This window comes from Cornus florida, unplaced genomic scaffold (genome assembly GCF_030987335.1).
Source record: "Cornus florida cultivar Cherokee Brave unplaced genomic scaffold, ASM3098733v1 CherokeeBrave_3.0.0_Hap2_Chr07, whole genome shotgun sequence".
Taxonomy (NCBI): Eukaryota; Viridiplantae; Streptophyta; class Magnoliopsida; order Cornales; family Cornaceae; genus Cornus; species Cornus florida.
This window is the reverse complement of record NW_026775577.1, coordinates 9,397,169-9,415,854: the sequence shown is the minus strand read 5'-3', so window position 1 is coordinate 9,415,854 and position 18,686 is coordinate 9,397,169. Positions and strand designations below refer to the sequence as shown.

The following is an 18,686-nucleotide window of genomic DNA, read 5'->3' as shown; positions in this document are numbered from 1 at the left end:
GTTTCTTAAATATTTATGCACGTGTCCAAAATATATGGTGAAAATCATAACATACAGACTGTAAGTCTTACTGCATGAGATTATCAAGTTGACAAGAGTTATTATCAACTTGGTGGTAGAATTTTAATTTTAACTGAAAAAAGGGGGAAAAAATAATTGAATTTATTGCCTTGAGATAATAAAAAAAATATTGTGTTAGATGGATATATAATTGATTCAAATGATGAAAAATTCCTTATTCAATATAGTGTAATTGTCATTAATCTACCATAAATATATTCACACTAATAATAATTATTATTATTATTCTTAACTAGAAACTTATTATTATTCTTAACAAGAAACTAGAGGCCTATTTTAACCTTGTGGAGGGAAATGGATTCTTTCGGTCAGTTTTCTCTCCAAGTGTCTTTAAACTAGTCACATTCTACTTTTAAAATGTAAAAATATTTCTAAATTACAAATTTAATAATACGCATTAATAATCATTATTATCAGAGTCAAAATCATGGTTTATACAAAGGACAAAATTTTCTTCCGTGAGCATCCAATTTTTTTTATTTTTTTAAAAGCAAATCCCAAACACTATCAAATCCTCTAATTTTAGAAAGATATCAACTACTTAAGGACCTGTTTGAAATGTGTTATGATATTATTTTTTTAATATTGATCTTTAAATTTAGACCCATAACATGTTTGGGACGGCTTATATTAATTTGAAATAATTCAGAATATATCAAATTTTTTGATCCAAACCCATATCACCAAATTGGTGATATTGTGTACTTTAGTACTGTAGCGGAGGAACTAAAGCAAATTTCTAAATTTTCCAAAACAAATTTTTGTTACCAAAGATGGTTCCGATTTGGCATGCTAAGCAGGCCTAAGGGATTGACAACTCTTTTTCTTTTTTCTTTTTTTTTTATTACTTCAAATTTCAATTTCTTTGGACTCAAATTGTGTCAACGCATTGATAACTGTTTTTCCAAAAATGATGCCAATAGTATTAACTATTAACAACTTACTAATATTAAGTTGAGAAGGCATTTGGATACTTGTCCAAAAAAAAAAAAAACATTTGGATATTATACAATGATGCTCTCTGTTAATCACGAAATTAGTAGATAATAATCTAAGATCATGTGGTCCCTGTTAATCACGAAATACCATGTAATAAATATATAAAAAACTAGATAAAGCTAACATATTTGGTTACATGATATCTTGTGATTGACCATTTCAGATCACCTAATAATTTATTAGCTCTATGTACTTTTCACCTACGTTGAACACGATTCGAGATGCAAAATCAGATTAGACACAATTGTTTGAAAAATATTAAATCTCGAGCCAACAACAGTCTTGTTTAATAACAACTATAATTTCACAGTATACAAACCAAATGTCCCATTAGGCCACAGTACCAAAGCCACCACCAGTGCAAACCATTAGGTCTCATGGGCGCCCACAATACCAACAAAGGGAATTCAAGGGATTGAATTTCTCTCAAAACCTAATTGGAATCTTTTTTTTGTTACGAGTAACAATACAGAAACCCAATCAACCCTTGAGGTCAACCTAACAAGGTTTCTCTGGCGTGTAACATTGGGGGCGTACCAAGTATTCAGTGGGGAATAATCCACCCAAAAGGGTGGGACACCCCTCTAGTTTCGAAATAAATAAATAATAATAATAATAATAATAAACATCATATAGAAATCAAGGGAAAATGTACAAAACTAACTCCAATTATCCTCTGGACCTCTAAGAAGATATCAACTGAGGCAGAAGGCTTATCCAGACCAACATGGAGTGCGGGAAAGTATGTGTCTTTACCAGTGCACTTATCAATGGCCCCCTTAACATCCAACCAAAGCATGCAAAGTGAAAAGGGAAAAGAGGCATACCTTGATGCAAGCAACTCCATCAAAAGCCAAGTTAAAACACAAATTAAATTTGATGAAGTCAAAAATAAAAACAAAGAAGAAAAATAAAATATATTATAACCAGGCTATGCACTATAGACTGTCCAAGACATAGAAACCCTAACCGAGATGAATCATGCAGCTCCAGCAACCTATCATACTTGGAACATCAAACCAATATTCAATCAAGAACAAGCAATGCGTATTTACATGAGATTTTAACACTCAAATAAAATCTTAATAACAAAAATTATGGAACTAAAATAATAAATAAAAAATTGTAGAAAAATACAATAAACTAGAAAAGAGTCAAAAAGAATAAAATTTCCCTATTTACACTGAACTCAATCATTTCACTGTGTGGGACAAGAAAGCTTTATTCAACCCAACTCACTCAGAAATTAATACATTGATTACAAGTGCCTGTCACCTGCAGATACAAAATCAAATCAGACTCCAACTGTTCAAATTTTTTTACATCTGGAGCCAATAATAGGCTTGTTAAAAACAAACTAATAAGCTGACAGTATACAAACCAAATGTTCCATTAGGCTACAAATACAAAAGCTACCACTTCAGAACCATTAGGTCTTATGGGCGGCGCCAATCCCAACCAAGGGAATTCAAGAGATGGAATTTCACTAAAAGCTTAATTGGTTGAGGCATAATCAAACTATCAGTAGAGAGAGGAGAAGAAAAATACACACACACACACACACTGATTTCATGCCTAGAAGGTAAAAATCGATCACCGGATATTTTTATTCATGAATAGCATCCTTTTATTCACATGATAACTATTCTGGAATTACAAATGACACACTGTTTGAATGAACTCCCTGCACAGTGCAGTGAAGTAATCTATAGAACCATCAAAATAAACAAGTCAGTATATTCAAATACTACTACTTTGAATGGTATTGATCAGTATAAGCGGCTGCTGTCGTTGATGATCCCCATCTATAACTTTACACTCGGACAATCAACTGTTTCTAGCAACCTCAGGTGCTGTCGTTGATGATCCATCCATTACTATACACTCGGACAATCAACTGTTTCCAGCAACCTCGGTATTACTATACACTCAGACAATCAACTGTTTCCAGCAACCTCGGTATTACTATACACTCGGACAATCAACTGTTCCAGCAACGGGTGCTGTCGTTGATGATCCATCTATTACTATACACTCGGACAATCAACTGTTTCCAGCAACCTCAGTATTACTATACACTCGGACAATCAACTGTTTCCAGCAACCACGGTATTCCTATACACTCGGACAATCAACTGTTTCCAGCAACCTCGGTTGTTTCCTGACCCGTACCAGCAGCCCTTCACCGAGTTTTAGACTGAAAATTAGACCTTTTCTAACCTACTCTTCGCAGCCCTGCATGTTCAAAATACACAATGCACGTTAGGATTTCGGCAGGCATTATTAATTCTAATTCCATTAGAAATTAATAATTGAAATCAAGAAATATGGCGCTGTCAGTGTAATGCACCTGCAACTCAGTATTATGCAATCTGAATCTTTTCAAATTTTTGAGTGGGACTTCAGTATCATCGTGGTTGAATGGCATAGTTTACAATGCCCACCACCCAAAAGAAAGACTGCATTGATGTGCATGCATGAGGCGTCTTTTGATTTGAAGGCACATGGGGTAGGAACATGGATTGCTTTGGGTTGCACGGCATTGAATGGCACGTGGTAGAACATCCACTTATTCACTCAACTGCACCACCAAATTACATAAAAATTCAAAATACGAACAATGATACTCATCAGGCAGGGTGTGAGCAAATATTGGCCAAGAAATGCTTATAAAAATGCTTAACAAGCCAATTGCAAACATCAATAAACAACATATTACATTAAACTAAGTAAGGATCAAATTTTATGTTGTTTCTACAGAAACAGCCTAACGTATGAAGAGAAACACGAGTGGAAATCCAAAATTGACATGTTTCTATGAAAATTTGCCTACTTGGAAACATACAAAAGAATGGTTGAAATAATGAAACAGTTAAAAAATTTCCTCCATGTAAACACCATCTCAACAGCCAACAAAAAGGTAGTGTCATGTGTGATTATAATGATTCAATATTACATGCCAAAATTAGTTTTAAAAACCTTTATGTTTGTTTTTCACCAGTAAAGTACTGTTTATATTATTTGATGATTTATTTATATTTTTGCATTTACTAATCAATTCCACCCTTGTTTCCTACTTTCCTCTCATTTAGACTGACGAGCAGGCCTTAAATTAAATTATTTCACTTATATAACTCATATAATTGTACTTTATATTCCAAGCATTTCGAATTTAATTTTGCAATAATTATTGTGTTTTGAAAATGTTTCCAAGCTAGTTCCATTTCTTGGTCAACCAAAAGGACAACTACGTCCTTGCTGTATTGGTTGAGTGTTGCGATCAAGGAATAGATCTTTGGAAATACATTCCTCTATAATTGGTTAAATATCGCTGGCAAATATAATTGCATCTAAAAGTAGAACACCCAATAATGACCCATGTCTCTCGGCTTGAATGTGAAAAGAATCAAATATTGGACATGTGGGATCTAAATATTATAATTAAGTTTATAAGAGATTTTCTCCATACCTTTACCTGCTGAGGCTGAGCCTGGTTGCTGTTTGACTCACAATTAGCAGCAGCAGAACGCCTAGTTAACTTATGATGAACACGACACTCACCATTTCTTGTTTGATAGCATGCAGCACAAACATCAAACTCTGGACATGTCTCACAATGCCAGCCTTGGTTTACTATAATATCCTTATGGCAAATGCTGCAGTTGGTCCCAGAACTTGGTGCTATCATACTCCGGAGATGATACAGGATCATCAGTGAAGAATGCTTGGCATGACGAAGTGTATCAAACTGATAATTGTTCTCCTGACAGAAGTTTAAGAATGTATGCCTAATCTCAAAGAAATCATTATCGAAAGATAAGTCATTGTCCTCAGTATCAGCAGACACATCATCCACCACCACCTGAAAAGTATAAGAAACAATATACATAAGGAAGAAAATTTAAACAGGAACAGGTACTGAAAGTTATTATAAATTAAAGCATGTGCTAAAGAAATTATTCCTGCTTCTTATAAGGACAATTGGTGGTGATTGGAAATTTTGATGTTCGGGATTCACCTGAGAGAGTAAGTGTCTTCTCCCGCTCTGGGAAGTGTGCGTTCCATCCTCATTGACATTTTGCTTCACAGCATGGCATCTGCGGCATATATGAAAGGATGAATAAAGAAAAAAATATTATAAGATGACTACTGTAATATATTGTCATTGACATTTTTCTCAAAATCATGGTATCTGAAGCATATATGAAAGGGTGAGATGAATAAAAAATAAAGTATTATAAGATGACTACTGTAATACACTTCATGAAGTCAATAAATAGTTCGATTAAGGTAATGGCATTAGAGAGGGAATGGAAAAGTAGGATTCATTTAGCTGACCTAAGTCACGTTTCATAATCAACCTTTCCTATACCTACATATTCAACCCTTCCTATACCTACCTGATGCACGTCATATTAAAAAACGAGTCAAAGCCATAGAAATTTGACTTAACAATAAATGGATTTGTAACACCTTTCTTAACCAAAAGAGAATGCCAACGAGGCCACTTAAGATCTAATTCCTAATTTCCTATTCCTCATTGACTTCTTCATATATCATCATATTATATCATAGGATGAAGTGACTTTTGAGTACTACCGAAGCTTACAATTAAAGGAAGGCTGTAAGAAAGACTCAATTGGATATTCATTACAAGAAATGCAAGAGTTGAGAAGAAAAAAGAAAGGATGAACTTACTGGGGAAAAATAAAAATAAAAAATAAAAGAGATGGCGGGAGGGAAAACAAACTGATAACAAGCATTTAAGTATTTAACATTAACAAGATTATAAGGGCATACACCATAGCACATGAAAGATGTATGTCTCTAGTAAGGAGAAAAAAAGAAGAATAAATCATGACTGTAACACGGCAATTACCTTTCACATAGCTGAACATTTTTGCATTGATTGCAAATCCACCTGCTTCCAGTTAGTATCACTTCACGGCAGCACATGCAAGTGTATTGCAAGTAGACCATTATAAAGTCTTCCTTCAGGGGTAAGATGGTTTGCCCCAGCTATCAAGGACAAAAAGAACAACAGCAATAACAAACTATTAAAATCTCATCAAATGAAAAGAAAAGCAATAGCTTTTGATATAATGCAAAATGATGTGTTTCTAGATGCATCAAATACATATCCCATATCTTTATAGTCCCATATCAAGTTGTGGCCCACAAGTACTAGTACAAAATTTGAAGTTTCACATATCATAGGGTACCATGCAAGACAAGGGAGAGTTTTCAGTTTATCATCGTTCTTTGATGATTTAGAATTTTTTGACAAATGCTAGCATAATCCAAATTTAGTTGAACAAAAATTTCAAACTAAGCTATACCAAATACATGAAACTGAAGATGCTAGATAGGCTAACAGTATCAGGTAAAGTTTTTTTAACTGTAGTAAATCAAGGTGTCCATTAGGCATCCACTGGATCCCTTGCCTGTATTAGGTCCTAGGAAGAAGTCATCACCAAGTGACTACAAGAATGGGCATGACATCATGTCTTCAGTTATCTTCTTCTTTCAAGACAACACAGAAACTTGAACCTTTGACACGTAGGTTGGAATCCAATTTAGATACCACCTGACCTATTAGCCTGGCGGTAACCTTTGAACTAAGAGCATAAAACAATTTTTTAATTAAGCTCTTTTGGAGCTTGCTATGTCATTTGAAGGAGGCATGTTATCCTTTACATGTTGTGGAAGGAGAAGGATCAAACACATTAAAAGATAAATAAATAAACCTATGCTAATTTATACAGGTAACTTTCTATTTTTTTGAGAAAGCAAAGAATTCGTTAATTATGTGGTCTATTATGAGGGAAGTTTCTGCATAAAGGAACTCTAATCCCTATTTAGAATCACGCAACACGTCATCTATCAGCAAGCAGTCCAAACATCAAAAATAGAAATAAATAAATAATCTTATTTGATAAGCAGTTTCAGCTAATCCTGGCTATTTAATTGATCTTTGCTTTAATTCGACATTGTTGAAGATCCAGATTATATTAGGGGGAAACCATTCCGGCCATGCCTAAGACCTTGGTAAGCTTTATTTAATCCAACCCAGAGCTTTATTTAAGCTTTATTTGGCCACTGCATGGCCACTTTATGAGCCCTGATTTGACACCTTTGGGGCACTTGAATGGCCAAATTAAGTAATCACTGTTGTTAAAATTTGGTTGCCATTGCCTAGCCATAGAAGTTCCGAAGACATATACTAAAAGCCTAGCATGGTAAGAATCAACTAGAGTCCTAAATAACACAAATCAGTGACATCTGTGAATATTATATGAATAAAGAAGGAAAATATTGAGCAGGAATTTACTTTATGCATCAGTAGAATATCTTTCACTGCATCACCAGAAGGATTGGAGGTATGCCCCATGGCTTTTAAATTTCTCTTTGTCGTTAGTTTCTTCACCTTCCTTTGTAAATCTCCTCCACTTTCTTCCTCAATATTTCTAATCACATTTTCAGCAGCAGTTGACCAATAGTCACCATCAAAATATGGTAAACGAGCTGCAGTTATCTTGGTTCGGCTTTCTCCAGTAGAAATAAAGAATTCATCATATAGATTAGTGGTCTCCACCACAATGTTCTCATTGGCTGCTTTTTTTAGCATTGACTTGTACCTGCAAGTGGAACATCATCCAGTCAAGACATGCACACGGGCAAAAGCTGCAGCACAGAATCTGAGCACAAACTACCTAGATCAACATAAGTAATGGACTATTCACTATTCAGGCAATGCTTTGGTGTGTGATGACCACATATGGAAACAGCCACCTAACCCAAAAGGCTGATCTCAGTACAAGTTTAATAATCCTCAAGAGCAAGATGCACAAGAAATGCTACCAGTTTGCACATATCTTAATTGCACTCATGCAGTCATATATATGTCGATGTGAGTCACAAACACACAGACAGAACAGACAGACAAACACACACATGCACAGAGAGAAAGAGAGAGAGAGAGAGAGAGAGAGAGAGAGGGAGAGGGAATTACCACCGCCGCAGCTTATCAGCTTTTGGTGTTCTCTGTGTCTCTGGATGGCAATATAAAATATAATCTTCTCCTTTTAAAGGTGGGCAGGTCCATATATAGCAGGTTGAAAAACCTCGTTTCTTGCAATACTCTAGGTATCCCATCTGATAATGATACAGAAAAAAAAAAAAAAAAAAAAAGCAAATCTTGTTATTTACATGTGTAAATCAGAAATTTTAAATAATCCTATCAAAAAATAGAAACTTTAGAAGCTCTTTAATCCAATATATGACTAAAAAAGGTATTTACCAAAATTTCATGGTAAACGAAGGTACGAAGAGCATCGCCATTAACGGTATCTATCTCTGGAATGAAATACTTGACAGAATCAAGATACGATATATAAACACAACGTTGATTTGGTGGACAGCATTCTGAACCAAACTCTTGAACATACATTACAAAAAGGCATACATCTACACCTTGAATTTTCTGAAACAAAAGAATCACCTGGTTGGGAAAACCACAAAAATAGTTAACAGCAGTGCCAAAACATGGGTAAAGCCACAAAAAAGAATATTTCAGGAAAATAACAGACTTTTCTTAGAGCATTTGAAATAACATGACCTCCCACGTGGCTGTACATCAACACACTCACTTCCATCCTTTCAATTTTCAAATGATGAAAAACTGATTGTATTGGCCCTTATAATAGTAAAGTTCATTGAAAGAGTGAAGAACAAGAAAATAATCAATTGAAGATTAATATCAGGGAGCGGTCAGTGGTGAATACAAGAAGTCAATCCAAAACCTCAAAGGAGTTTATTATTATTTCAGGTATTTAAGACAAGATCAATGGTATTAATCAACCTAAAGAGAGCTTCCTGGTACTTTCAGAATCTCAAATGATCTTCAGTAAGTTGCCCTAATAAAGATTAAGTAAAGTGAAAAAAATTTATGGATCACTTTAATTTGTCTCACCTTTGACCTGTATGGGGATTCTGCAGGATAATTCTCGTCTTGGAAGATATCTAAAAATTGCTGTTTCACTTTCAATTGTTTTTTGACAGATAACACCACTCTGACGACGAGATCAGCTGCTTCAGGTACCTATTAACAGGTCAAAATTTATACATGAAATATCAAGCAGCTGAAGTAGATTTCAATATTCTCTTATTAAGACCAAAAAGGAAGAAAAGAAAAGAAGCAGCATACATGGTATGAGCTACTCATATACAATAAAAGAACAAAATTGTTGGATACAAAGAACACAAGAATTTGATCCTACTTCAACAATTTATGTTTTATATCCTTCAGTCTAGAGTTTTATGGATCAATCAGCAGAATTTGAGTAATATACATTCATCACCAACTGTATTATTAATTTTCTTTTGTCTAAATATATAATTTTAATTAAATATGTTTTGATGATTAAAGCGATTTAAAATTCCAACTCATTAAACAGTGTTTGCTTCTTACCTCATCAAAGTTCTTTCCTAAAGCCTTTGCCCTCTCTTCTCTCTCTTGCTTGAGACGCCCAAAGAGCCTTCGTTCAATGTGATCACTAAGCCTAGTCTTTCGCAGATTTTTTGCTCCAAATGCTGCAGTCTTTGATAAAGGCATCTGATGTCCAATTTCTATTTCTTCTAAACGGCATTTTAGACAAATGTACTCTGCTTTTCCTTCCAAATCTTGTTTCTTATTGTAGAGACCACATATCTGGTGTTGCCATTGTTCACATTTATTACATTGAACCCACTGCAATAGCATAAGAGTCAGAAAACTGAATTTTTTACAATTTATAGAATAGATTTATCTGAGGAAACAATGACAGAGCTTACTGATTCTTCATTTTCCTCATTATTACAAGCCTTGTACAGATTTGCTTTGGATATGGAAACCCCTTGGAATGAGATGGTATCACCACGAGACACCCTAAAGCATGAGGGACAAAAGCAATGCTGTGCACCCTTTTCATCCAGCCTGTGATAATAAAACAAACTCGGTTTTATGCGAGCTCCGCAAGTTGAGCAATACTTAGGTGCCGGAGCGAACACAAGCTTTCCCATGGCACACAACTGGCACGAGCCTTCACCAACAGAATGTGCAATTGTATTTTCTGATGCTTCCTTGATACTCTGTTTCAAATGGAATGCATCGCAATTATAGTCATTTACACAAGATCGTGCTTAGGCAAGCCCATATTACATGCATCGTTAGAACAAAATATATATCTCTCTCTATATATATATATAAGGGAGAGAGAGAGAGAGAGAGCATTAATGGCACAAAATTGTTGGTTGTATTAAAAATCTCTGCAGTATACACTCCAATCCGCAACCCTATTTTGCAAGAAATTGATCAAATAAGTCGAAGTTTTAAGAAAATTTCACTTCAGTTAACAGGAGCAATTTAAATATGTTTTCTAGTCATATATCCACACTTCCTAATTTCATTTGTATGATGGAGAAAAAAAATAATAATAAAAATAAAAAATTCCAGATATAGGACACGAAGTCCCCCAAGTAACACTAAGATGGCTGATTGGCCGATGAACCAAAATAATCTATTTTGTTTCCAATGCAGAATGAAGCAAAACTCATGAAAGTGCTATAACTTCATCTCAAGCTAAATAAATTTCAAAGTATACGGATACTTAAGTTACACCTTCTCTAACAATTTAAGCTTTTAGAGCAGCATGTTGAGTATATAAAATACTTAAGTTACACTCTCCCTAACAACTTAAACTTAAGAGTATATAACATCTATAATCTTGTTACGTCAACAAACCATATTAATGAGTATATAATCAGAAGTAATAAAGTGAAAGTAAATCACCCAATAACAGCAATTCAAAATTGATCTACAAACCTGACTATTCCACAGCCTAAGACTGGAGATATGCTCCTTTATTTGCGCTGCTGTGAAAAAATCAGCAAAAGACACGACTAGTATATTTGGTTCCTCTGACTTCTTTGTAGACTCATTATCGGCTGCAGGGGCAATTAAATCACCTTTTGTTTCTAGGCTGGCCTGGTCAGACATGGTCCTCACTTGTATCTCCTCCTCTTTATGACTATCAAGGGGCACTTCTGAGTGACAATTTTCTGCGACAGCATTTCTTTTATCACTTATGCATGTACGATCAACTGCATGCCAAACTCCTCTTTCAAAGGAATCAGAATTTTCTGTCTTCAGATATTTTGAAGGAGGCAGAACATCTTCTGTAATGACAGAGTTGGTGTCACTAAGATCTCCATCAGAAAAAGCCCTTTTGAGACCATTATTTGGTTTTCTAGACCCCTGGTAAAGTTCACCAGTAATACCATGAGATTGTTCTGAATGGAGCTCAGGCAGCTTAGATGCCTCTTGCCCTGCTGTTTCATTACAACATTTTTCATCTTCAACCAGGTAACACTGTGACTGGGCCTCAAACGGCTTATCAAGTTGCACATAAGGCTGATGGTGCCACTGATGAAACTCTTGAGACCTTGGCATCAACAGTTGAGATTGCAATAAATCCTCAATCATTGATCTGGGAGGATTGTAGCTCAGATTATTCAAAATATCAGAGACTTCAGTAATCCACTGTGTACCCTGTCGCGAGTTCAGCAAATTTGAATAAGGAAACTCCAATTTTTGCTCCAGCGGTGATGCAAAACCCACATCACAAACATTGTGATCATTCTCCATGAATCCTCTATAGTGTGAGTAGTTCAATTCACCTGGTCAAGAAGAAAAAGTAAAGAGAGCATATAAGATAAAAAGAATTGGGCATGTGGAGAATGGATGATACAATCTCAGCCAGAAACTCCATAAAATATTGTGGCACGTCTGCAAGGCAAAGGTGACACCAATCCCAATTTTAACCTAGTACAGGGAGTCAAATAGAACATCTGAGTTGAGTCAACCAAATTTAGAAGGAATTATTTTTGCCAGATTCTGAGTTGGTAAAATGAGCCAAAATGTCAACACTTTGTCCAGATAGAAAATTTCAGGACATGCTTCAGGTTTCAGGGGATTTTATGGTGTAAGGAGTTATTTGGAAACTTTGGAAATTAAAATGCTGAATTGTAATTAATGTCTGTGGGAGCAAATGTAGATAAAGAAGAAGAATATTTTGTCAATTGTTTAGTAATATTTGACAATGTTTGTGATGTTCATATAATCATGCAAGTTGGGGAATTATAGAGAATCAAATTAGGTTTTCATTCAACTAAAAAGTGCAAATATATGTAGAACAATCCATTACAAGAATTTTCAGCCATTAGTCATAAAGAATGACTCACCTTCAAAGAAGTCGCATTCACAAGCATTGATGGTCCTCAACGTATTAGGTCCGATTCTGGGAGACATCCCCAGAGCTGGATTTGTCATACATATGGATGAATATGAGGAAGCTGGAAAGCAAGGTACTTGCCAAGCATCACATTCCTGTTGAACTATGTTTTCCTTCATAGATCTGTTTGGTATCTGGCCACTGAACTTCCCCAAAAGGAATGCTTTTATGTCCATCTTGTTGTTTATACGAGTTTATTCATTCTGCAAACAAAGATCAAAGGCTGAATAATTACATAACAGGCGAAGCAACAGCATCATATGATATATCTACTAGAAGAAGAGCTCATATTATGCCCAAATTCCAAAGTTACAGTGACTGATAAACATGTCAATTTTTGCAGTGACAAATGCAGATAACAACACCACAATATGGTTGTTCAATAGAAGATAACCATGAAATTTTGTGCACAGTGTGTAGTGTATTGAGATTAAAGCCATGTTACATTACTTGAATGTTACTTTAAAAAACAATCATGTGCACTTTTAGAATTCTATACAAGGACAGACAGAGAATTTGAAGGTTACATGCTCATTCACAAGAAAATTGTGGTAGTCAGAAATACTTTTATATGACCAACAATTGCTCTAATAAAGAAGAGTAACGTATCCATGTTGAGACTAAAGGAAAGACATGAAATTGTGGTTTGATGAAGTTATTCGCGTTAGAGCGGAATAGCAAGACAAGATTCACGACCCTGAGAAGTCAAAAAAAGGTTGTATTAAGTTAATCTCTTGACCCTTGTTCTTCATTACATTTCCATTTGTGTTTTTATTGTTCCTAGAATATGTCCCCTATTATAAGTTTGAATCCTATTGATTCGAGAACCCCTCCCCAAAAGTCTCTAAATTCGCACTTGCTCCTATTTTATTTTCATCATTCAAAACAATTAATCAAAGCGCAATATCATTCACCACATATACACCAGGGACCTAATGCTGATCAATCATGTAAACTTACATGAATCACACCTAAAGTTTTAAAAAGGTATTTCTGCATTTGTAATAATGTCAAAATTAATTTATGCTGGGCTACCACAGTTGACATTAATTTATGCTGGGCTACCACAGTTGACATTAATTTATGCTGGGCTACCACAGTATGAAAGTGAATGGTATAATGACTTCATCGACTTCATCTTTACGTAATTAAAGATATACAGACATAATAAATATACAGACAATGCAACCAAAAAAAAAAAACAAATAATCAAATAATCGTACCACAAATAACTCAACCCAAGAAATAATTTGAAGGGAGTTGATATAGATATAAAGGGAGAATATATATACAGCAGATAAACATACAAAAATCACCTAAAATCTTGAATTAAAAAAAAAAAAAATACAGAAAACCAACATAGCCACGAAACCACATAAACTAAAAACACAAGCAGGAACAAAAACAATAGAATTTTAGTCAACAGAGACACCTTTAGCAAATAAAAACACAAGCAGGAACAAAAATATTGGTCATGTAATTGGCCAAAAAAGTTACAAAAATAATGAGTTTGTTGCAATATTTGGTGCAGAATTCCAACCAAGTCCTGATTTTCTTAAGCAGACAATGAGAGAAGAAATTCGAAAAAAGCCCAAAACATAGTATCTTCAAAACCAAACAAACAATTAAACCATCCCCCAAACACTGAATACCCGATTACAACCCCAAAACATGTAAAGCACAACCAACAGTATCCCAAAAGACATCTGAAGTACCAACCGAAGAACATTAACAAAACCTAAAAATTGAAATAAATCTTACCGAATTTGAAAAATGATGAATGATTACTGAGAAGTCGGTTCGTTGTCGGTTACTCGGTGTGAACTGTGAAGCCAGCGATAGCTAGGGACGAGGAGGTCGTGGAAGATTTCATGGCAGCGTGACAGAGAGGAAGACGGAACTTTAGGTTTAGGGTTTATTTGTTTACGGCGGTCGGTTGGTTCAGTCTTAAGAGTTAAGTTACCTTCTAATCTAAACATTACAAGGACATACTAAGCCTAATCCAAATTTCAATTGGGGCAATTTATTTTACTTACTACTGAATTAAGTTTTTAATGTCTATATTTTGATACAATTTTTTTTTTATTTTTTTTCATTCAAAACCGCAAAAAGACCTAAAGCCAAGATGGCACGGTACAGAGACATAAAGCTAGAAAAGGCATACAAATTTTGAAGCAAAGTAAATAAATAAAGAAGAGGTTCCAGATTTGTGGAGGAAACAGAGTCCAACACTCTGCAAATAGAACCACCATAAAAGAACGTAGCAAAGATCAAAAGGTCTGGCCATTATCACGGCAAACGCTCCAAAGGTACAACCATAAGGCGTTACAACATCCAAGAAACCCCGCACAAGATCAAATCAAGGAAAAAAAGATTAAATCGAGGCGGGGAAAACCAAAACCGACCTAGACTAGAGATCTAGTCGAATAAAACAACAGATCCGCCAATGTGATTCGAAAACGAACCGAACATGAACAGATCTAATCGAAGAAAACAAAAAAAGGGCTTAAAAAAAACACTCACGGCACGAAGCACACTTATTGAAACACGCCGAATTTATTATAATTGAGAGGCGGCCTTTGCCTCCCTCCTCCCATAAAAGGGAGCATAGAGGCATGGTGAAGCTGTCTGGTAGAGAGAGAAAGTTAGGAAGAGGTGGGAGAGAAAGTTGGGACGGCTGGTTCAACACTTTTTACGATATACAAAAATGTTATCATGTCTTGTAAAATTTTAATTTAAATAAGGTGATTGAATTATTAATTTAACTCTTCCTAATACTAAATTTAGCATATAAATAATATTATTATATATCCAATAAAAATTTCAAGTTATAATTTCAATTAAGACACAATGATACAAATATTTTATTGTTTAAGACATATTGATCACTTAATATCGTTGGTGATGTGACTTTCTAATTTAAACATTAAACATTAGGCAAATAAATTAAATAAATAATTTACAAAGACATATTAAAAAACATAAGCATAATCTAACTTAGATTTTTCACTCCATGTTAGCTTATTTTGCTTACTAATAACAAATTGTTGACTACAATTTTTAATATTTATGTTTCCATATAAATTGTTATTTCTATATGGTATGATGGATTTAGATAACGTAGTTAAATTATTAATTTAAGTCTCCCCAATGTTAGATGTGGCATACAAATAATATTATTGTTAGTTGAATAAAAAATTAAATATTAGACATAGCACACAAATAATATTATTGTTCATGGAATACAAAATTTAATGCATATTTTCAATTAAACACACAATGATACAAATATTTTATTGTTGAAGGCAGATTGATTAACTAATATCGATGTCATCTAACAATAGGCATGAACAATTGAACGAATCCCACAAAATGTTGAACTGACTGAGTTGTGATATGTATTTTCGAACTTTGAAAATATTGAAGAAAACACAAAATTTTGTAAAAAAAATTATGGTTAAGATTTATATATAGTTAATGTGACTCTCTAATCTAAACATTAAACATTAGGCAAATAAAATAAATAAATTATTTACAAAGACATACTAAAAAACATAAGTATAATCCAACTTAAATTTTTTCATTCCATGGTAGCTTATTTTGCTTACTAATAACAAATTGTTGACTGTAGTTTATAATATTTACATTTCGATATAAAATTGTTATTCTTATATGGTAGATAATGATGACTTGTAAAATCTTAAAATAGATAACGCGGTTGAATTATGAATTTAAGTCTCCCTAATGTTAGATGTAACATACAAATAATATTATCAGGGTCAAAAAAACACAAACCAATTAATAAAATAAAAATTTAGATTTTTAAATCATCTATTTTTGTTGATATTCAAAACTTCAAATGAAATTTTTGTTCTTGATTTTTGCTTTAATTAATTAATTAGTTTGTCCCATATTAATTCTTATAAATTTTGTGTGTGTGTGTCAATCAATATTTCAGCTGTAACCGCACCATTAGGCATGCCTAGGTTATTCATTCACCAACCACAACAACAACAAGGCTAAGTTCCATTTGAAATGCCAAGGCCAATGTATGCTCCATAACCTTCCATCAGCTCGAGTCTTAGGCGGTTACCTAAGAACCCATCCAATAAGAAGGCCTCATAATTTTTTATTTCTCTATATATTTTAATTTTTCTAAAACAATTATAATATTTTCTTTAATTATTAAACTTCAACATATAGAGAAATTTGATAGTTAACCTAAAAGATTTTTATTCTTTATACATTATAACTTACCTAATTATTACCTAAATATTTTTTTTTCTTTATACATTATAACTTACCTAAATATTTTATTTTCTTATACCATTAAACCTCAACAAATACAAAATTTAATAGTGTTCGCAAAATATTTTTATCCTAGTATTATCTTTTTCCTTTTTTTTTTTTTTTTTTTGTCCTCTCTCTCATTTACATCAGCATATATACACACACATTAAAATTAAATATCAAATATATATTTAAGTGAAAATTGGTGAAACTTTCTATATTTTTCTAAGTCTCCTATTAATTTTTATTTTCTCTTTTTTATTTTATTCCTCACATATTTTTTCTCCTCTCTTATTATAATTTTATTTTATTTTTTATTTTTATTTTTTTTCATTTTCTCCACAGTTACAATTTACAATCTCACTCCAGAAGAAGATTTTGAATATACCTTATACTCAATTAAAGAATTTATTGGAGCATTAGACCAAATTATTAGAAATTAGTTTTTATTATTCTATAACTTATGTTAGTTTATAGTTTTATTTATTTTTGTTATCATAAAATTATATATTTTGTTTATAATTTTTATTTATATTGTTAAATATGATTATTAGAAAGCACATAGCCAATTAATTAATGATAGAACTAGAGTTTGGAAAAAATTTAGTGATAGGTTTAAAAATCACTAAACAAATAATTAGTTGGCATAAATATATGAATAGATTTAATTAAAAGACCACTTTATTTTTTTCGCCTAAGACCTCATATTGTATTGAGCCGTCCCTGAATATTATTATTGGTCGAATACAAAATTAAATATTAGACATAGCACACAAATAATATTATTGTTCGTGGAATACAAAATTTAATGCATACTTTCAATTAAACAGACAGTGCTACAATATTTTATTGTTGAAGGCAGATTGTTCAATTGATATCAATGACATCTAACAATAGGAGCGAACAATTGAATGAATGCCAAAAAAATGGATATGCGAATTTGACGCAAGAGCAAAGAGATAAGAGAATTAGACAAGTGCAGAATACATCGAAAAGAAGAAGAGAATGGGATGTAGTACAATCAAGTCAGCCAACACTTTACAAGTTGATGAAGATTCCAAGTTGTGTGTGAAAAAATTCGAATATGAACCTCCAACTTTTTGTCGTTCTAACGGTGATGCAACATTAACATCTACGCCTGTTCCCGATGAGTTATATGAGTTATTTACCTTTAAAAATTCCCTTGCAATATGTTTTCGCCGATATATACCTGCATATAACATCATTTTCTCTTTCACATCGCTTTAACAAAGAACTCGTGAATATGAAGAGTTGGATGTACACTTTTCATACACAAGGGTAAATATATCATGATCTTCCTTCGCTCTCAATGGAATACAATAATCCATGTTACTTCCAATTATATTTCTACGACATAGACAATGAGTTACAAACATAATGCAAATTCTAAAAGATCAAAATATAACAGAAGCCCATTGTTTTGAAGTCGATGGAAATATTGCCATCAAATCCATATGCTCAGTTTTTCCGCAGGCTCAAAGACATTCATGTTTTAAGGAATTACGAAATAATGATTAGAAGGGATGTTCGACTTGATCAAAAGGTGTACAATTCACCTTCAGCCGACCAAGTCACAGCTGTGTGGATAGAAGGAACAAATTATAGCATATACTAAGAGCAGGACATAATTGTTAATGCACATTCTAGTACAAGATACAAAGTGAGACACTACTATGGTTGTTACGACTCACTGCAATATCCTTTATTATTTCCATTAGGAGAAATTGATTGCATACAAATATTAAAAAATGTCATCAAGAATGTGTTGTGAAGAATAATACATGTGAGGAAGACAAATTCCAAAATGACATTTCAATAACATCCCGAAGTAATCTGATTCAATTTATCAATTTTCAAAACAACTTCATTTAAATCAAATATCTTTAAATACTTATCTTGCTCCCCTGACATACAATTCATCTTCAAAACTATTTGTATAGGAGCTGGACAAAAGGCAAGTCAAAA

At 33.4% G+C, this 18,686-nt stretch overlaps 1 protein-coding gene across 2 annotated transcripts; it reads right to left on the bottom strand.

Moving 5' to 3' along the window:
• Positions 1 to 2,658: 2,658 nt before the first annotated feature.
• Positions 2,659 to 14,717, bottom strand: LOC132316069 (histone acetyltransferase HAC1-like). Of its 2 annotated transcripts, none has more exons than XM_059814572.1 (14): positions 14,172 to 14,717; positions 12,361 to 12,613; positions 10,943 to 11,796; positions 9,913 to 10,209; positions 9,551 to 9,829; positions 9,053 to 9,181; positions 8,381 to 8,581; positions 8,093 to 8,235; positions 7,412 to 7,718; positions 5,960 to 6,099; positions 5,099 to 5,177; positions 4,556 to 4,942; positions 3,431 to 3,661; positions 2,659 to 3,315 (listed from the first exon to the last, which is right to left on the bottom strand). In XM_059814572.1, the coding sequence occupies exons 2-13, from the start codon at positions 12,584 to 12,586 to the stop codon at positions 3,650 to 3,652; spliced, it is 3,054 nt and encodes a 1,017-aa protein (XP_059670555.1). In that variant the 5' UTR covers positions 12,587 to 12,613; positions 14,172 to 14,717; the 3' UTR covers positions 2,659 to 3,315; positions 3,431 to 3,649. The 2 variants fall into 2 exon arrangements, with proteins under 2 accessions (XP_059670555.1, XP_059670554.1); XM_059814571.1 differs by having other exon boundaries at positions 4,550 to 4,942; positions 14,172 to 14,713.
• Between the last annotated feature and the right edge of the window lie 3,969 nt (positions 14,718 to 18,686).